At 36.9% G+C, this 22,424-nt stretch overlaps 1 protein-coding gene across 3 annotated transcripts in view; it reads left to right on the top strand.

Moving 5' to 3' along the window:
- NOL4 (nucleolar protein 4) overlaps positions 1 to 22,424 on the top strand; it is a 241,090-nt gene that overhangs the window by 58,001 nt on the left and 160,665 nt on the right. For all 3 annotated transcript variants that reach the window (XM_074352219.1, XM_010946869.3, XM_074352220.1), the window contains 3 exons: positions 9,414 to 9,525; positions 10,571 to 10,683; positions 16,351 to 16,483. In XM_074352219.1, the coding sequence (XP_074208320.1) occupies positions 9,414 to 9,525; positions 10,571 to 10,683; positions 16,351 to 16,483 (358 nt within the window). The remainder of the gene's footprint in view (positions 1 to 9,413; positions 9,526 to 10,570; positions 10,684 to 16,350; positions 16,484 to 22,424) is intronic.

Below are 22,424 nucleotides of genomic sequence, written 5' to 3'. Positions count from 1 at the left end.
GTATTTAATTGTGATGAAATACAATACGAAGGTGAAATAGGACATGGGCTGCAGGTGCGAGGTGGTATCAGCTCTGATGTCAGCGCAAGACTTGGGTTCAAAGCCTGATTAGGGAAGTTCCATATGTGGGATTTGGGCATGTATTATTTGTAGGCTTGTTTTGAGGCTCAGAAATAATATATGTAAAGGTTTTAACCTCATAATTGCTTCAAATATGATATTATTATAGCGAGACAGAGACATGGTTTTTTTTTTTTAAATATGGAGTTGTTTGTGGGGTGACCGATACTGTAAACAGCATTTTTTTTCTATTAACTAGATACTGAGAGCTCTGTTTCTTTCTTCGTATCATCTGTGTTCTCCCTTGGCCCATGGATAACAACCTCCTTATGTCTTCATTCATGACTTTCCCAGAATCGAATGTATTATTCACTAGCTTTCTCTGCAGCAGTTTTCATCATTTCATGATAAGTAAAAAGTAACCAGCCTTTACCTCTTTTTTTATCTGTTTATCTATTCTGCTCCACATCCTCCCCTCCACCATCATTTTCCTGGGAACGCCCTCTCCCACTCAGTGTGCACCACACCATTTCTGAGCATGGCTCTGCTCCCCTCTGACCCTGCTAATCAGAAAGGAAGTGCTTCTGGGAAGAGACAGACACAGTGACCTAGTTGTGCTTCTGAGAACTTGGAATGTGGACCAAGAAATTTCTATCTGGGTGTGTTTTTACTCCTCACTGGAGAACACGTGAACATAGTATCTTTTATTATATGTATCCATTAGCTTGCATCATTCTTTGCATAGTCTGAAGTGGTATTTCTCAATAGGGCACTGTAGACGTTGGGGACAGACAGCTGGCATTGCCCCAAGAACTCCCAGCTTTATCCTTAAACCCTGAGTGTTGAGTTCCAGCAACACAAGCCCCAGTGATCATGATAACCGAAGTGCATCCCTGCTCCCTAGTTTCAGAAGTCACCTTTACAGCACAGTATACACCCTAAGTTTGTTGTAGAGTCTTAACTCGTTCTGCTCGCTGCCTGGCAGGCCAGTAAATCAGGAGACGAGGTGTTGGGGTGAGGAATAACGACTTTATTCAGAAAGCCAGCAGGCTGAGAAGATGGCAGACTACTGTCCTAGAAGACCATCTTCCCCCAGTCAGAATTCAGACTCCTTTTACATTAAGAGGGGAAGGGCTGTGTTTGGTTGTTGCAAACTTCTCAATGTTGAAATCGTTTGTTCTTGCAGCTCTCCACCTACATCAGGTTACAGTGTTCCTATACACCTCCAACAAGACAAATGTTATTCTCTGCTCTAAAGCTTCTTATCTCTACATGAATGGAAAAGTGTTGTACCCTGAAAGTCAGAGGTTGAGAATGGGCTGTCCTGTATATTTTGGGCTCTAGGCAACATTCTTTTACAAAAGGTGCAGAACCAGCATAACTAAGCACAGGAAACAGAGCCCAGGGTAGGAGCTAAAGGAACAGATCTGATATGGAGTCAGATTTGTTCTTCCCTGTTACAAGCTGAGAGCCATTTTCTAGGAAACCATGTGGCCAGTTCTTTACTTGGCATCTCAGAAAGATGTTTTCATTACTTGTCGTTGGTGGAGCAGTTGAAGAATCCAGACGATGAATTCTGCATCCGTGGCACATGATGACCATCTCACAGACTTTTCACAAATACATGAGAGTTGTGCGACGCACTGCACTCCCTGGTAAGGTGAAGCCTAGCTTTTTGCATTTTCCTTTTGTTTCCCCTAAAAGGGCTGCATCTTGCCTGCCTTGCGTGACTGCGGCAGCTGTGATTTCGGCTCCCTGTTTTAAAAGAAGTACTGCCTTCGCACTGACTAGCAGGGCTTCGTAAGGGTAAACTTTAGCAGAAGTTGCAACAGGAGCCAAGGGGAGCTTGACCGTGCCGTTGAATTCTAGCCAGAAAGGCTGACTTCAACTTGTTCTCCACTAAGCCCCTGCAAAAATGCTGATAGATCACAGAATATACACTCTTCAGGAAACATCAGGAGGAAGTCAATTTCCCCACACTTCCATGTGTGTAATTGTATGTTTCAGTACAGCTGTTTCATGCTGCAAGTCACTGTAGAAACATTTGCTTTGCTGAGTCATTTTATTTACATGCAACATTTAAGGATTCTCTTGCTTTTACTATTAGGAAACATGTAAGGAGAACAGCTTTTGCAGTGCCCATCTGCTCAATTTTTTTTCTTCTAATACAAGAATTCTCTGTTGTGACAATCTGTTCCTTAACAGACAAATATTCTAACACAGGAAGCGACACAAAAACATCACCCACAATTTGGGAGACATACCCCCCAGTTTATTTGACTGTCTCTCTTTTTGCTATTGTCTCCTTTGGTCAGTGGATGACTTTTAATTATTGCAAAGTACAACTCCAAATTAAAGATGTTTGTCATTATAATAAAGATAAAACAGAAGAAAATAAAGTTCTTTTCTGCGAAGCCGTACAGCTACATTTGATGTGTATATATAATCAGTGGAGCAAAAACTATTTCCAATAAAAATGAATTAGTTATAATTAACTTAAGTCACATTCCATTTCTTGTTGCCTATACCTTGATCTATACTAATGTGTAGCAATGTGGTGCCAGATTCATCTGATGCTGCGCTGGAATGCTGTTACCTCTTTCTGTTTTCTTCCTCTAGTTTCTTTTCATCATGCAGTGGATTTCTGTGCCTTTGCCCAAGTTCACTGTCTTTGCCTCTTGCCTCCCACTTGTACCATTTTCCTATCCCCGGAGAATACAGACTTATGCCTCTGTGCCGCGTTCACTTTTCGTTCCTCTCACCCTTCATTTGATGATACATTTGCCTCAGATTTTCCACCATGCTTTTAGCTGTCTAAAATTTGACCTGAACTGTCTAAAAATAGTCCTGCCTGCTTTAGACCTCCTTTGAATTTTGCAGCCTTCATTTTAAACTTGACCACATAACCACCATCTTCCCTCAACACCAAAGCAAGTATCTCTGAACTGAGAGGCTGCATTCCTCTGTTTTAGACCAGTATTTTTCACATTATGTATCACAAGCCATTAGTGGGTTTTCAAGCCAGCTTAGTGGGTTGTGATAACTTTTAAAAAATGAAACAGAAGAGAATAGATATTATCAGAGTTTTTTGTAGAAATGTGTATATGTGCTAACTTATGATATAAAATATATTCTACCTGTGTTATTGGTCTAAAAAGTTGGAAAACATTGCTTTGAGTGGTTACTGTGAGTCAGATTGCCTGCAGACTGTCCAATAATCATTTCCACCTACCCTGCTTCTCACTTCTGCTCTTAGAATATTCTTAGATTTTCCTGACATAATTTGTTCCAAATTTAAAATTATCTTCAGGCTTTAACTCATATTTTCATTCATCTTAGATAAATATACCTGGTAAGGTTGCCAGATTTAACAAAGATACAGAATGCCCAGTTATATTTGAATTTCAAATAACAATTTATTATATGTTATTCCCAGCATCGCATGTTTCTCTGGGCTCACATTTAATTGTGCTTGCTGTATTTTATCAAGGAACATTAATCCTGTTTAAAAATCAACTCAAGACATTCCTGACTGGGCTAGGAATATCCCCCTCCCACACCCCTCAACTAAGTTAAAAAGACAAGAGCTGATGAATGAGTGTGACGACTGAATGTGGAAAATGGTCAGAGAAGAACGAAGGGAGAGGAGTAACGGATAGTGATATGAACTGAAAATAGCGTGTTGGACTAAATGATAGCAGTACCAGAGTGCATGTAGCAAAACAAGCAATGCTGAGGGATTGACAGGAACCCAACCAAAAGTGTTGCCCATAATCTGCCGCCGGGGGGCAGTGCTGAGTTTGGGGGCTAAAATGCAAATCTGGTAGCATCCTAGTTTTGACACTGGACACATCGTTAAGGTACAGGAATTCAGTTTGCTGGTTACCAAATGTTTAGAGGTCAGACAGCTACAACATAACACAAAGTCTTTCTGAGATAGTAAGTAGTTAGTGTTCTGAAGCAAAAATTGTTGAGGGCCAGAGTAAATACAAACGGGATTAGGCAGACCAAATGTCTGGCTTTTTGTTTAGTTGATTATTACTATGAACACACTCTTCACCTAAGAGTATTTATGTTGAGCTCTGATCAAAGCGTTTTTCAAAATTAGCCGAACAATTACCAGGTGATTCCAATAATGTGCTATATCCAGACACATTAGTGGTATAGAACCACGTCTGGCAGTATTCAAGGTTAATTATAGTGCCTATCCATTTAATAGCTATTTGTTCAATAAGTGTTTAGGCGAAAGGTGTCTTCATCTTTGTAAGGCTGCTTCCATATGCGACTCCACCGATTAATCATCTCCTATGTAGAAGTACAATGATGTTCACTGCTTATCTTTTCTCATGCATGAAATGAGAACACATATAAACGTAAGAGCAAACCATTGGCTGGACATTTCAATTTTGTAACACGTCTAGAGAAATATCTGGGTCAAATGTTGTAGCGTTTGTAAGCCTTACATGTACACGACTTGTATGTGCATATGTATATATATATATATTTTTTTTTTTCCCTAATTCTCTCTCTTCAGATGTGTTCAAAGATATACAATGTGTAAACCAGATAAAGGCAGAGTGGCCCGTGTTGAACTGGAGATATTACCCAGAACCAAGACTTCCCTTCCTCACGTAGGGGTCTCTCTGAACTGTGTTGTCTTTATGAATCAAGACATATGAGGTCTTTAATGGCATTTGGATTTGTAGACTCTGTTCAATTACACTTTAATTTTGCTATTTTTAAAAAATAGATTTCCTGTAGCTTCATTATCTAGTTAGGTACATTCCAGGTGGCTTGTGAGAGAATACACAATATGAAATGTCAACTGTCACCCTACTAAATAGGGTGCAAGACACAAATTTCATTAGGAGGCTTTTTCTTATTTACTCTTTATTCATAATCTCAAGAGTTTCACAATAGAAAATGTTAAAAATTTGGCCCCAAAGGCATATTCCTCCATGAGTGTACTACATGATCTTTGGCAAAAACCAAAGTTTTAATGTTGTTTTTCCAGTAAAATAAAGGTAGTATGGCTGTTCTCTAAATTCATTTTATAAAGCAAAGGTGGAGAAGGTAATTTAAAAAAATAGTGTCATTAGACCAGTTTCATTTTGCTCTGAAGCTCAGTGTCTGAAGTGGTGTAATGCTACATACGAAGGCATCAAGCTGTGGAATAATGTGACTGATAATGAAATTCAGCACTGGCCGAGTACTTTTCCAAATTACTGATGTTTGGAAACATTAGTTCTGTTGGGTTTTTGTTGTTGTTAAGACCTTAGTGGAGTTGGGACAAAACAGTGTGATTCTTGGTTGATCTATCTTTTGAGGTTAGCTTTTTGGTTTTGCTAATGCTCGCTGTTTACTCATGTCACAGGATGTCTCTATTTCAGCTCCTGCATTAGGTCCAAATCTTAAAGCAACAATAACTCCTCTACTGGTGAATTTTTTTTTTTTAACAGTCAGAAGCCTTTTTCCTTTAGAAACAGGCTACTTATCCTCCTCCTTGTCCATATTCTTAAAAGTGGAAGTCCTCTGCATTTAGTTCCTGGCTGTTACAGTATTATGGTGTTATCACAAAGCCATCACTTCAGCCATTAGTTCTGCTGGAGCAGAGCAGATGGCTGGTTAATTTCCTCCAGGTGGGGCTCTGCATTGTTACTGCGCAGTCTGATGTGTTTCTTGTGGAACTCTGCAACCTGAGACAAGGGACAGAGCCCTTGACTAGCCCTTGTGTCCAAAAGGGTCACCTCAAACCGGTCAGAGCGTTTTGTACCTATAAAGACCCTCACACCAGGGAATATTCTAAACATTCTAAACATTTAGTATGATTAACCTGTGCTGTGACGTTACTATTCCTGTTCTTTGTGGATGAGACAATCTCTCTCTTTCACTTTTAATATTGATGACCAGGAGAGGCCATAAAATATAGTGAGTAAAGGATAGACTCTGAAACCAGATTATCACATGAAGAATGTTAGGACTTCGATGACTAGACAGCCTAGAAGAACACATCCCTGTGTTTCATCACCGTTTATGAACATCTGTTTAAGTCCATTTAGCATTTCAGACAACCATGGCACCAGGGTCTTGCATCAGGGCAAGGGCCATCGGGGCATTTAGCCGAGGCCTCAAGTTCAAGGGGCTTCATGTCGACTTCCTAGGTTATCTCTGAATGGCATTATGGAAGGATGGGCACTGACAAGATCAACTACAATATTTCATTACATGGCTTTCATGGTGAAATATGATTATTCAAATGTACCAGAACTTTGGAACTTTTAAAGAACATTTCCTCACTGTTTAAATATATTCTGAGAACCTCACTAATGAATGTCTCACGGCACTCTGAATTTCAAAGAGGCTGGAGAAGGAAGATTCTAGTTAAGGAAAAAGAAATAATTTCCCCTCTTCACCTCCATGGCAGGAGAAATGTTTCAGGAATGAGTGTGAGACTTGAAGAGGCTGTTCTTGAGGATCTTTTCTCTCCATGCCTAAGACCCAGAGATCCTTGGATTCAGTGAGCAGAAGGTGGGGCAGAAAAGATCTGAGGGGAGTGGGGGTGTCTCAGCATGTCTCTGCATCAAATGGGTTCTGAACACCAAGAAAAGAGCCCCGAAGTTAGTGATTTTGCCCACTTACATAACATAGAGTGACATGCCCAATGCCCTGGCAGAGCAACACCACAAACAACGTGATGAGACACTTGCTGAAAGCTTTTCTCTGAGATACAAAGTGGGGCTTTATATTGTTTCATTCACACCTGTACCCCTAACATACCTTCCCACTTATATAATGTATTTGAGGTCATTACAGGTACCTGTTTTTCAGAGTCACACTATGAAAGAAATGTTATATGATTAGCAATTCTAAGAACAAATTGATTTAGAGCTAAGTAGTGCCTGGACAAATAATACAATTGAGGCAGGTCAATGATAAATCTCTTTAGAAGGGGTTTCTATACAAGTGCTTTGTTAGCGTTGAGCAAAAGGCAGACTGGGGAGAGCATCAGGACCATGGAAACAAATGAAGCATCTCTTTAATGCCTCCAATGGACTGTTTTTCTCAATTGAAGTGTTCTGCCTTATAGAAGGAGAGAAAAGCCTTAATAGAAATCCTCTATGAAAAAAACTCAGTGGAGCATTCTTCTCAAATCCTGTTTGTGGATGACTTTACTGAGTTCCAATGGATTATAACTCCATGCGACTTAAAATATGAAGTATCAGGACTGGGCATGCATCATAGACTTCCCTTCTGAATTACTGTAAAATAGGTTTTCAGAGAGTCAGAAAACAATGATCTCTAATCAGATAGCTAAATGAGGCAAAAGTGTTAGTTCCCTCTGTGAAATAGATGAGTAGGAGTCAAATTCGTGTGAGTGTGTGTGTGTGTGTGTGTAGAGAAAGAGACAGAGAGAATGAATGAACATTTAAATTGCATAGATGTGTTTCTTTATTCAATAACTAATATAACATATTTTGATGAATACTTTCAAATCGCTTTGCTTATTTTCTCCCCTAATTCCTTGTGTAGTACAAGGAAGTTTATTCTTGTTTAATCTGGACAGCATCTTAATTGACAAATGATAGGGACCGAGTTTCATACTACCAGTCCTGGTAGAGTTGAATTGGGATACCTGTACGCAGATCATCCACAGCCAACTTTAGTTGTGGCTTGTCCTCCTCTTTGCTATTCTTTTTTTTTTTTTAATTGAAGTGTAGTCAGTTACAGTGTGTCAGTTTCATTGTGCCAGTGCACAGCACCATGTCCCAGTCATGCATATGCATACATATATTCCTTTTCATATTCTTTTCCATTAAAGGTTATTACAAGATATTGAATATAGTTTCCTGTGCTACACAGAAATATTTTTACCTATTTTTAGATATTAGTGGCTAACATCTGCAAATCTCAAACTCTCAAATGTATTCCTTCTCACCCCCTTTCCCTTGGTAACCATAAGATTGTTTTCTACTTCTGCATGTCCATTTCTGTTTTGTAGATGAGTTCATTAGTGTCCTCCTTTTTTCTTTTTTAGATTCCACATATGAGTTATTTCATATGATATTTTTCTTTCTCTTTCTGAATCTTTGCTATTCTTTTCCCTGAGAGTCAAAGAGATAGGCTAAGAGAAGCAAACCAATTTTCATATTCAATTCAGGGGGGAAATATGCTTTACCGTGTTGGATTTTAATATGTGAGGTTGCCTCCATGCTGTGGTCCTCTCCAGCATTGACAAGCAAAAGTTGACCCCATCACCACTGATAGAATAGGAGCATATCTGTACTCAGTTATACACAAGCTGCACATCTTCCTTCCTTTCTACAAACTTAGAATACATCAGTGTTCATGACAGCTATGCGTGCATCCGAGGAATCGTCTGCAGCATTTATGTCTAATTTACAACTCATATTCCTCCTGCTTATCTCCTATTTCATGTCCCTGTGTCACTGCTGGCTGTGATGGAAAATGGATGCCCTGCCTCACACTGCTTAGCAGCGCTGTCTCAGTCAGTGTCAGCTTTTATTTAGAGGTGTTTAACAATCTATCAGTTTCACTTCAGAAATTATTTGCTTTGATGAGAGACGTACCTTGGTTTTTGAAAAGGTAATATGTAAAAACGTCACTGACAAGAATATTGATTACTAACATGATTCTAGATCATGGTTCTGAAAATAGAAGCTCTGTAGAGGGCACTGAGAAAGCTTACTCTGACAATCAGTGTGATCACTTGTGAACAGAAATTATGAAAAACTGACAAAAAAATAACAAATGAAACAGGTGGCCAAAATGCATTCCAGGTGTGTCATTTTCTGTGGAAGGGATGATTCACTGCAGTCAATATATACATGAGTTCTGTTGGAATTATTTTTATTTTTACTTAAAATATTTTGAAAAGCCATAATGAAAAAATGCTTATTAATGCAAAAATCCAAACTTTATTGTTTCTCCTTGGGGCTAAATTTTTTAAAACGTATGTAAAATTGGATACAATTTTGATGGTGCAAGCAATAAGTTTAAAAACCAGTGTTGGCAAATTTTAATAAGGGAGATTGATGGGACTATCTGTACCCTGTGATTATTTTTTCCTAAAAGAAATGCAGAAATACAAACAGATATCCATCCAGATGGGGTTGATTTTTTTCCTCCACCTCGCATTATTAGCAGTTACTGAGACATGTGATTGAGTTGGATAGATATTTCTGGAAATGATGCATGGTTTGCAATGCATGCTTTCAATGTGCTTCCCGCCATTATGGCATAACGCGTCTCATTTGGAAATACAATGATCATTTCTGCTGAGTCATGCCCAGTCAGCTGATATAATAACACCTCTATTTTGTGAATCATTTCAGATATCAGAGAGCTATGCCTTCCTACCAAGAGAAGCGGTGACACGGTTTCTAATGAGCTGCTCAGAGTGCCAGAAAAGAATGCATTTAAACCCAGATGGAACAGATCATAAAGGTAGCCGCAGTGTCAAATAGTGAGACTTAAAGTAATTGTATTCATAATGGAAATTTATAGCCCACATTTTTATAAAAATGTGGCCGATGGAAACAGTTCAAGTCAGATCATCTCATTTATTCAAGTAGGAGGCAGTGAGTGTTGAAAATCCACTTACCAAGTAGCTCTGTGCCCTTTCTCAGAAGAAAGACAGTTTTGACCGTGGCAAATAACTTTTTTTTTCCTATAATAATGTTTTAATTTTCATTTACTATGTATATTTCATGGTATTTTAGGTATATTCGGTGAGGAAATGGATGTTCCATCATCTGTGTCCTTTTAAGTCTACCAGTTTCTTATTTCTAAAACTAGTGGTGGGGAGGGTAGAGCTCAGTGGTAGAGTGCATGCTTAGCATGCATGAGGTCCTAGGTTCAATCCCCAGTACCCCATTAATAATAAATAAATAAACCTAATTACCCCCCACCCCCCAAAAAAAGTAACGAATAGTATGGAGTTCTTTCACTGAAAAATTGTACATAAAAGTTATACTTTGGCTTCAGCGTTCATTAAAAATTAGTTGGATTATTTTTCCAATCGATGAATTTTTCTCAGAGATTAAATTCATCTCAAAGATACATGTATGCCAGCCTATTTCCATGCATCGAAAGATGAATAGACTAGCAAAAATATTTTTTAAAAAGAGGAAATTTCCTTTTGCACACAATTAGTCCATGTGGAAAGTACGTGTGCAGCAAGGGAGAAAAATACAAAACTACCAGTGATTTTGTTTAATCATTATCTTAGCTTCACTCATTGTTATCCGGGATATCAAAAAGCTCCCCTGTAGTTAGAAATAACTAACTTATCCATAGTGCTAATTTGTCCCAAGACACCTTTGTAGAACCTTACCAGTTACTTCTTCCGACGCGCCATCTCTGATGCTACCAATCTCCTAAACAGTTGGTATCTAGAATCTTATTTCAATGTGAGCGAAGCGGATCATTCTGAAATTACAGGTAGAATGCAGTCTCACTTTCATTACCCCTTAAAAATGTTTCCTTACAGATAATGGAAAGCCTCCCACTTTGGTGACCAGCATGATTGACTACAACATGCCAATCACCATGGCCTATATGAAGCACATGAAACTGCAGCTGCTAAACTCCCAGCAGGACGAGGTAAAACGGAAGTACCTACGTTTGTACCACTTACACGTCGGAATGCAGTTTGATAGCCGTGACTGTCGTGTTAAGCGTGACGGCATTTGGAAGACAGTAATTTATTTTTTTAATGACAGGAATGTCACTAGGATTGCCTAGACGGAGAAACAGGCAGAAACTTCTAGTCTTCAACAGAGATTCCCTGACTTACCCTGTCAGCCTTAGTGCTGTGAGGGAATCTGTTCATTCTCGAGAAAGATTTATTTTCCTTAATAGCCCACCATGGAACTGGCCTTGGTTAATTTAAGTGCTAGAAGGTCCAAGGGAAAGTATTAGAAGAGTGTGGACCCAGGGAGATTTTTAGCACTGAGGCTGTTTTATCTGGAAATCAGAAAGGTGAACGTAATAGATATTTCAAGTATAACCATTTCCCCACCATCCCAATCTTGTGTATATATTAAAGTTGTTTTTCAGTTAGCCGTTATCCTATGTATTTGTTTATCTACTTCTCTGCATTTTCTACAATTTGGGGTGATTCTTCTTAATTAGAGGTGTTTTGATTTTCCAAATTATTCTATTTCATTTGTGCATAAGATTGTAGCAATGTGCTTGTTGGCGTATATTAAGCACTAAATGCGTATTTGTTAAATATTCTTCTCTAGCATGCTAATTAACTCACCAGTTCGGTTGAAACACCTCTAGGGCAGAGACTAAGTTGGGAAGGTACCCTGTGTGTGTTCCCCCAAAGACTTACAACAATAGGGGTTAGTAAATCCTTATTAACTAGCGAGTAGCCATTAGTCGATACACACATTCAGATTGTCTATATTAGGAGAAGTTTCTTGGACTAATACATTCCCTCCTTTTTGAAATTTCTCTACAACAGGAAATGAGGTTAAATATTTATTTTTAAATATAGCATTATTTGGTGAAGGATTCGTAAATTCTTTTAAAATTATTGTGTTAGTTTTATTCATAAAACTCAAATTAGATTTTTTGTTTTCTTTATTTGAGTGGCTTTAATTTCAGAAGTATATTTATAAAATTGTTTTATCTCAAAAGATTTGATTAAGAGGACACTCTGTAAGAATATCTGTATGAGTGCGGTGGCAGAATCAGGTTCCATGTTACCAGATAGCGACATCTAAATGATTCAATAATTGGAAATAAAGTCATTTAATGATAAGAAAGCCAATTAAGAAAATATTACTGTTTATCCATCCCTGAGAATGAAAATATTATTTCATGATTCATCACATAATTGAAAATTAAAAAAAAACAAACTCATAAACTAGTTAGAGCTGTCAGATTATTTGTAGGAAACTCATTTAGATACTGATACGTTTATTTCTAGGCCAAAAAGTAAGATCAGCTTTGTGCCAGCAATTGAGCCCACATCTGCTAAGCTCTTCTGTCTTCTAAGAAATCGTAAATGTTTCACGTAAGAGAAATAGATCGTTTCAAATTTATAACTCTATTAGGAAAATAACTCATCCTTATATTTTGAAAACACGAAATTGGGCATACATTGTCTTAAAAGTTCAGATAAATGATGTTAGGTTATTTACAAAATTTTAGAAATTGTGATTGTTGAAATGTAGGAAAGTGGGCTAGGTAAGGTAGTTCAGTCGTGTTAAAATGGAATATTCCTTAGTGACAAGTTATATTTAAATTTTAATGAGGGTTTATTCAACTAATTCAACCCATATTTATTATCTTCTCTGTGACTGTCACTCTTGTAGATAATGGAGATAAACAGTGAATGAATTGACAAAATTCTTGTCTTTATTAAGCTTCTAGTGGGGTTAGGGGGAACAGACAATAAAGGAAGTAAATAATGAAAATATGTATATAAGATGATAGGAAATGCTATTAAGGGAAGTAAAGAAGGCCAGGAATGGGGTTCCCTTTGAAATTATAAAATTCTGTATCCAATGTAAGATCAATTGATCTTCTTATAAATGGTTGATGAAAGTTTAAACCATAACAACCTTTCTAGGGGAGAGTCTGGCAATAATTATTTTAAAAAGTTATTTATGTGCTTTGACTAGAAATTTGTACTGCGGATGTACGAAATAGTGTATGTATCAGGATGTTTATTGCATTGCTATTAAGATTCGAGGTGACGCTTTTCATAGAAAAGCTTATAATATAGACCTTTGATTGAACATAAGGTAAGTGAAAAACAATGGAAGCTGAGAATGGTGGGAGTGGTTTTCAAGCAGTGTTATGGAAAACCCTGAATGTTTGATTAAGTAGCCTACACATTACTTTTTAAGCATTGGATGTGGCTGCAAATTTATGAGCAGAGAAGTGGCATGTTCTGAAATGGGAAGGTTAACTTGGCAGTAGTTGACGAACAGAAATGCTAGGAAAGAAACTGGAGGTGGGAGATAAACTCGGAAACTATTACATCATTCAGGAAATGGAAGAATAGGGTCTCTAAGCAATCTGGGCAATAGCGTTGGGAATCAGGAGGTATACGGTAGAGACTTTCTAGAGATAAAATGTAGAACTTGAAAACTAAAATGAAATCTGAAACAGATCAGGAATCTGAATTTCAAGGAATTCTCAAAATAGAAATAAAGCTCCTTACTAAAATTTAAAAAATAAATAGTGTCATTTTTAAAAAAGGAAAAGACTGGGAAGGAAATTATGTGTTGCAGTAAAGTACTTGTTCTAATTCTTTAAAATTAATTTTCAAGGGAAGCAGAGTTCTGTGGTGGTTGGCCATGGCTTTCATTATCATGAGATTTTAGTCACAAGGAATAAGCTCACATTGTAGGATGTGAAGATTTCTTTTTTTGGTTGTCATATAAAAATATTCAGAGGGAAGGATTTAGATGAATGGGCTACAGCTGATCGTGGATAAAATAAATCAATTAATATATCAATCAAGTTTTCTGATTCTTCATCTTTAGAAATCTTAAGTTAATTTCTTCCTAGAGTTATTAGCATTATTTTGCATTTATACCTTTAAAAAACACAATTTTATATTTTATATACTTTTGCCACCATTTCTTAAAAGATAATTTAATCAGTCAATAATCAGAACTTGCAGAATGAATGCATATACTTAGTTTCATTAAAGTTCTTTATAAATGTAAGCAATTGGATAAATGATATTCTGATAAGGAGTAGAATTGTGAAAAGTGAATTGTGTTTCATAAATCACGAAGGAAAATATTTAAAATATAATCATTAGTTTACTTATGATAAATTCTTTAAAATGGTGATTCTTTTTTTAATATTACAAAAATATGGAACAGATACGTTAGGTTACATCATCATTTTAATCTCTTGTCCACATGTCTTAAAAAGTATGCCAACGAGAGCATCGTTTAGTGGTGGAAAAATTCATATTGTTTAGCCATATGTGCTAAAGCAGTTTGTATAACTGTTCTGTAGGACAGAGATGGCTGCCTTATGATTTGTCTAGCTTTTCTTTAAACATACAGACACATATCCTCACAGACATACTTTTTCACATAAACATATAGACAAACATATATATACATATATCTCAGATAGTTGTATGTGTATATATATATACACACACACACATATACCATGGAAACAATATTTTGCTAGATTATATCTACTCAGTTATTTGTAGTATATATAATAAAAGCTTTTATAAAGACTATATGTAGTATTCACGGCTATTTATAAACACATGTTGATCATCTTTACCATCATATTTAAACTGATTTTTGTGTGTGTTCATACAATGTAATAAATATGATTCTTACATACTATAGAATTTGTTATACATTGTATATAATAATATCAAACAGTTTCATGCTTATTGTGTATCTGACATTGTATTAACTGCCCTAAATGTATTATAGCCTTTCAAGCATGATACAGCCCAATGGGACAGATATTATTATTATTCCCATTTTATAGGTGAGGAAACTGAGGCACAGAAATGTCAGATAACTTGCTTAAGGGAACATGTCTGATAGATGGCAGAGCATAAATCTGAATCCAGGCAGTCTGGCTACAGAGAATGTGCCCTAAAGTGGTATATTACAGGCACTATATATAGCATATGCAATGGATATCTGTGTCATCTAGCTTGTGTGCATATATATGTGTGTATTTGTATGTGGTACACACTGATAACAGTGCTGTGCACACTGAATTCTGTTATTTTTTTCTCTTTTGAATATATATATTTATTCAGATGCTTAGGATTTTCTTAGAATTTAGACTTGGAGAAAACATAATGTACCAAGAGAGAGGTTATGCTGCCGGGAGAAGGCTGCGTGGCAGATTGCCCAGGGGCCTCACAGGGGGCATTTCCTCGCTGAATTAATGAGTAGCTGGTGCCACTCAGTATACCAGACATGATCAGACCATTGGTAAAGGACGAACACCAGAGCCACCTGGGCCTGACCCAGGGATGAGAGTGCCAGTTGCTAGTCTGCTAGAACGCTCCTGTCCCCTAACCGTAGCAGCTTCTTTGCTGATACCAAGATGTCATTTTTGAAGCCAAGGCAGATTTTCTAGTCAAAGAAGCTATTTTTCAAGCCTGAGTGATATTTTAATGAATCCCAGTTCTAGACTATGATATGATAGGATACGTTATGATAAATTACTTAAATGCCCTGTGCCTCAGTTTCTCAATCTGTAATCATTGGGTAAACCCTGGTACCTAACCCACAGGTTGTGATGAAGATAAAGTGAGTGAACAAATATTAACACCAGTCCTACAACATAAATAGCATACAACACGCATAGCAGCACTGCTGCCGCTAACTAGGACGTGAACATTAACCTTTCAGATCAAGCATGTGCGGAGTGGCGTTAAACCTGGCGATTTCAGTCAAACATTTGCGATACTTTACACGGGTTTCTCAGGCCTGTCTGCCTACAAAAGCACACCATTTATCCAAAAATCAGTTCTCCAGAAGGAGTTTGCTTCAGGGAAATGAGTAACAGCCACATATCACAGATTTGGTTAAAGTTAGTATTTGACAGATTTTGATGGATTGTCCATTTGGCAAAGTTGCCTCTAGGTAATTTAGTCATTTGATGAACTGGCTTTTTGGTAAATGGATCTTGTACACTTGTACCTAGAACTTTCTGTGGTTGCAGTGCAATTTATATTCCCTTGTTAGGAAAGAAAGGATGCGCTAAGATTACCTTTTCTCAACAAATGTGGACTTTGAATCTAGCCATGCAAGTTTGTCTGTTATTAGAGTCCATCCTGTTTACCAGTGAAAAATTTTGAGTTCAGATTTTCTTACTGCAGCCTAAGATTTTTGCTTACAATGATGTATTAAGTCATTTATTTAAAAAACCACAACATGTATGTCTTTTTATGTTGTGTTTTATGAATGACTCTTTTAAGAAGTTTTTTGCTCATTAAAAAAAAAAATTCCGCTCTTTCTCATTCAGATAATTCCCCAACTACATCCTTCCTAAACACATTATTTTACCTTTGACATCTGCCTGTAGATAAATCCATTGAATCTTCCCAAGTCTTGAAATCTCTTAAAGGGAGAAATTATGCCCTTATTTGTTATTTCAAGAATCTATTAATGTGTAATATATTTTACTGAGTTCTGCAAAAGCTTACTTACTGGCTAAACTCTAATTGACCTTAGAGATAAAATGGTCATTATCTGAATGTATTCTATTTTATGATACTTGATGATATTTTAAAACCATTTTCAGGATGAAAGTTCAATAGAAAGTGATGAATTTGACATGAGCGACTCAACACGGATGTCAGCCGTGAACTCTGATCTTAGCTCCAACCTTGAGGAAAGGATGCAGAGTCCGCAGGCTCTCCACGGCCAGCAAGATGGTAAGCCTTTCCAATTGAACAAAGAAATAAAACATCAGCAATAACCCGAGTCAGAATTTATTAAAACAACCACCACCTCTTATTCTTGTGTTAATTTTTATCTGTTTCTATGGGGACTTTTTTCTGTGGATTCAGGTATTATCCACTTGACTATTTTTAGATTCACTATTTTATTTGCTTAAAACTGCAAATACTAGTTGTAAAATCCAAGCTTGTCCATGGTTTGCTCTCAGAACTTAAAATGAGTTGTATCGATATAGTTTGGGTTTCTGCAATGTTTTCTAGCTTTGGTTTCTTGGGCTATTATTCTCCTGATTGCATTAAGAGTTTAAAAAATGATCAAAAGATTAATTTGGATGTTTTAATTTTCTGCAAGACCAAGTTGTAACTAAAAAAACAACTTCTATAAGAGTACAGTTTTACTGGAGTGATTTGCTGGGTAAGACTATTTTTGCAGGGATTTTGAAGCTGTAAAGGAAAGAAAGATCAGGGTCTCTCATTCCTGGGTCCATTAGATTCCTGAGTCATCCATTGTTCTTGATAGAATGGTCAAGGTCAAGAAAACTGGATGCAAAGAGAAAGTAGACTTGGTAGTTAACACTTTAGGTCTAATATATTCAGATATCTTTGCAGACTATCTTTGTAGATTTTTGTCTTTGTAAATATAAAATTATATATGCAAGTAAAGGACCCTAACCTGGGTGGTTGTGGATGAAAATTCAGGGTCATAAATAGAAGGACGTTGGCCAGTTTTACTCAAAATCAGATTATTATTCCTTTAATTAACAAATTTACACAAACTTTTTGACTCTGTGGTTTTTTGCCTGCATCTGTTGATAATGAAAAAAATCCTTCCTTACTTTCTCTGACACTTGCTAGTAAAAACTGGTTACAACAGATCGTGCATTTCTAGTTGCCATTAGTGTTCTGCTTCTGTAGTCAAATGAGAAATCCCTAGTTGTAAACACGCAAAACGTCTCTTAAAAGGTGAGGGGACTTTTGTTTCCACTTCAGGTGAGTCTAAAAGATGCTGGTGACCTAGTTTGCATGATTACAGGGAAGGAGGAGAACCATTGATCATCAGTGATTTAAAAATTTTACTTTCTATGTATTTTACTCACTACGTATTTTAGTTGCTACATAGCAGAGTAGCTATTGCAGTAAAAATTCCACTTTTATTTGGGAAATTTCTAAGAATGTAGTTCTTCTGATGTAGATATAAATTACTGTTTTTTTCTACTAAGATAGTAGATCTTCAGCTTTTGATTTTTTTAATGGAAAATGTTTTCCACGATTACCAGAATCGTGGACTAAAAAAATTATATATGTAGACACACACATACATCACCCTATTAATAATTTGTTCATTTATTTCACTTGTTTATGCCATCATCTTTTTTAGTCCTTAAATATGGTGGGCTATAAATAACAAGAGGATATTTCTCATGATGCAAATTCTTTATTTTCTCGATTGAAGTTGTCTGTTGTGGATCTTTGGCTAGGGGACAGCTGATGTGTTGTAAATCTGTGTTGATTTAATAAAATGCAGCAGAATAAGCTCAACTCTTACTTCCTCTTAGGAGAAGCACTTTTTCATCATATATTGATGTATGCTCCTTCTCCAACCTAACTCAGCCGTCCCTTCCGTGTTAAACGCCTTTCCCTCATACTTCTCCTTGAGTTTTCTCTTGCAATGACCTCATCTTTCCCCTGTATCGTAGGTTCTTCCAGGATCAGCATACAATCGTGATATAATAAATAGCCTCTTTGGAAAGCCTCCGTTGATCCCATTGCACTCCTGTGTTCATTACCCCATTTCTCTGCACCACCTCTGCAACACGCTTTACAGCAAAACTCACTGGCTTGTCTCATCCTCTCCGCTTCCTCAGCTCTGCTCTTTCTGGCTCATCTCAGCGAGGCTCTCATCCTCACCACTCCCACTTCACTTGCTCTTGTGAAGACCACCAGCCATCTTCATGTTGCCTGATTCATTGGTGAAACCATAGTCCTCATCAACCTCAACACGAGCATCAAAGGACAACACACCATTTGCTTCCTGGGGGGCATCTGTCCTCGGTCCTGTCTGTGGGTTCCTTTTCCGTATCCTGTTCTCTAGATAGTGGAGTGTGCTAGGGTGCAGCCCTGCACTCCCTCCTCCTCCGTACTCGCTTTTTGTGATCACATCGAATCACATGGCTTTCAATACCATCTGTACCATATTTACCTCTCCAAGCCCTGACATCTTTCCTGAGCTCAGAACTCCCCTCCTCTTTATTACCTAAATTTTAATATTCTTTGGTGAACTTATCACTGTATGGGATGATATTTTTATTTATCAGCTGTTTCTCTTCCGTAATGCAAACACCGTACGACTCAGTGGACCTTCTTGTGCTTTTCATTTTCCTTTCAGTTGCTCCATTTGGCATTGTTTTAAATGCTCCATTTTTAAAATGATTAAAATATAATAACTTTTCGCCATAATCATGATTTGTCACATCAGTTTGACATATTTTTTGTGCTTTTCTTTTCTCCTTTACCCTGACTATAGCACTGTCATAGGTAACCCACACTGACAAACTACTATTCCTTATGCTTTTCTGGACTCACACATGCATACACACACATTCACACACAGATGTACACACTCAGGAGATTTTGTCATCATTGTTTTACACAAATAGGCTTGTATCATTTACACTAGTCTGTATCTTGCTTTTCTCCTCCAGTATTACCTTTCTTTTAGAACTTCTTATATACTGAGATATGTACACACACACACACATATAATAGTCAGCAAAAAAGACACAGCCCCAATACCTTCAAGTAACACGCAATCCAAAGGAATAAATGTACAGTGATACCATTTACTTTGGGTACAGTTCATCTAACCAATGGGGGAAAAGTCCTGCCTTTGTAAACATAAGAATTTTTACTAGTGAAACTTTCAGTCTGTGTGTTTCTCATCAGTGGGAACTCTGAGTCCTAGGCCTACACTGGGTCTGGGAGTGCATTGCTTTCTTGTGGGTGTTGTGCATTAATCTCTAGGAGAACTCAGGAGGTCAGGATTTAGGATGTAACAAGTCCATTTGTGGATAGGCAGCCTGAATGCAGCTTCAGTGTAGAGCGGTCTGGTCCAGGGTTTCTCAAGCTGGGCCCAATGGACACATCTTTCTTTGCCGTGGGGGGAAATCTTGTGCCCGGGAGGATGTTTAGCATGCAGGTGTTACTTACCCCCCAACTAGGACAATCAAAAATATCTTCAGATACTGCAGACATCCCATGGGAGACATAATCTCCCCAAGTTAAAAAAAAAAACAGCTGGTGTAGGCAGAGGAGGACCGTCTGGGTAAGAATCCAGTGAGATGAAGATAAAGAGGCCATCGTGGAGTTTAGAAGTGGAAATTGGAGGAAAGTCTAGGAAACACAGCTCAGTCGACTTTCTGAGATTAAGGCAATGTTCTGTATCTGCACTGTCCAATGTGATAGTCACTAGCCATTCTAGGTACTGAGTACTTGATATGTGACTAGTGCAATGGAGGGACAAATTTTAATTTTATTTTGTTTAATTTTAATTAATGTTAATTTATATTTAAATAGCCACGTGTGTCTGATAGCTACTCCCTTGGACAGTATAGGTCTAGAGCATTATTTTATTTTGACTTGGCAGTTAAATTCCTTAGTCTGCAACTTTGGATTAGATGTGTTGGAAATCTTTGGAGAAACTGTGAGAGAAATTCATATTCTAATAGCTGCAGTTTAATATTCATAAAATAGGAACCATGCAAATTTTTGAAAGTTAAATTAAAATGTTCTATTTTCTTAAACACTAAGTGATTACTTTAAGATATTATTGTAAAGAAAACAAAAACAAACCCCTAGTTACAGAGAACAGAGTAGGGGTTACCAGCGTGGAAGTGGGGCTAGGGAGAGCGCTCAATGGGTAAAGGGGGTCAACTGTGTGGTGTTGGATGGAAACTAAACGTTTGGTCCTAAGTACTTTCTAGTGTGTACAGATGTCGAAATATAACACAGGTAAGTATAACAATGTGTTATTGGACATATATTTATATAAAATAGAAAAAAAAGTTTTCAGTTTTCATTTCACTGTGGTTATGAAAGACTTGCAAACTAATACCAAGGGAAAGAAAGAATTTAAAATATAGATCATTTCAAAGATGTGACTATGTTATACATACTGGGGAAAAGGAGGAAAAGAAGGGAAATGTCTTGCCACCAGGCTAGATAACCAGATAAAGGTGAAGAAGACACAAGCCAGAATGAGGAATTTGGTAAAGAAAAGAATGTGTCAAAATTGATGTATAATATTCAGCTTTTTTTTGCTTATTTGAAGTTTATAATGCTCCCCTAACTCAATGAAAATATAAAGATAAAAAATGCACAGAAACTTTAACTCTTTGCATAGGAAGTAATTTACCCTCATTTAAAAAAATTGAGGTATAATTTACATATAATATTGTATTCGTTTTAGATGCACAACATAACAATTTGATATATATATATATATTCGATTGCAAATTATCACCACAATAAGTCTAGTTAACATCCATCACCACATATAGTTACAATTTTTTTTTCTTATAATGAAAACTTTTAAGATCTACTCTCTGAGCAATGTTCAAATAAACAGTACAGTATGATTAATATAGTCACCATGCTGCATTATTACATCCCTAGGACTTATTTATTTTATAACTGGAAGTTTGTAGCTTTTGACTACCTTCACCCATTTTTGAGTAACATATATTAAGCTTTTTTTAAAACTTTTTTTTGCAATCTTAGAATAATGCCTTTAGGCTAAAATCATTTGCAGGTTGTATAATCATTTGAGTCACTCATGAAGGCATGAGGTTCTTAAAACTGTGGTGTGGTTTAAGGGCTAGTTGTGAAACAGGTTCGGCTTTGCAGCGGCTGAATTCCAAAAGCATTTCTGGGTCAAAAAGCTTAAAGGTGCTCGGTGTGTGCACATTCATCAATTTGTAAGTGTTCTTGTTCTGCCAGCCATTTCAATGGATTTTAAGTAGAAATCTTACCACTTAAGGCTTCTGTCGTCCAATCCCAGATCCTAGAAATCTGTGGGAACGTGACTTAGCACAAACCAGTGTTCTTTTTTTCTTAATCAATTGTTTATTCTGAATTTTTACATTCTAAAAACAGCTGATTTTTGCTTTTGTTTTTATTGTCTTAGGTTGCTTATTACAGGATGTCTGGCAAGTGTCAGATTTAGAGACAGTCTCAAAGATTCAATTCAAAATAAATAGTCAATTTCATCTGATAGAGAAATACTTTTCTAAGAGCCATTTTCATTGCTTTTCTGAGTTAATACCAGAATCATGTACTAGTGATATTTTTGTAAGGGAATATTTGTGTTTTATTAAGCTCAGAAACATTATTCAATTATTATTAGGAAAGGACTTATGTATTTTGAAATCACAACAAATTGTATTTTCCCTACTGCTTTTTTTGGTAAGATTATAGAAATATAAAGTGAAGTTGAGGCACATTCTTCAACTTTGCACATCAGCTTAATCAGCCTTAAAAGTAAGGAACCATAATAGAAAAAGACACGTATACATTTCCCTTTGGCCCTCATTTTGTATAATTTTGGTTTTGACAACACAGAATATATTGCCCTTAGGAGAGTGTGTTAAATATCCCTTATTGTTTCCTGACCCATTGGAATAATGCATATTTTTTTTAAATGTAGCTTTTCTTTTTGCAGTATTTAGTACTTCATTAATGTATTGAACAACGACTTGTTTATACGTTGAAACATTAACGGTGTCCCATGTGCCAAGCACAGTGTGGTGGTAATGTCTAGACACAACCAGAGAGGGAGAAGGACCTGTGAGTTAGGAGTTCTCAAAGCATTCATCAACATTTACTTCATCTTCTAACCAGGATGGGCTTCTAAATATATTCA

The sequence above is a fragment of the Camelus bactrianus genome, chromosome 24 (genome assembly GCF_048773025.1).
Source record: "Camelus bactrianus isolate YW-2024 breed Bactrian camel chromosome 24, ASM4877302v1, whole genome shotgun sequence".
Lineage (NCBI taxonomy): Eukaryota > Metazoa > Chordata > Mammalia > Artiodactyla > Camelidae > Camelus > Camelus bactrianus.
This window is presented reverse-complemented; position numbering and strand designations above follow the sequence as displayed.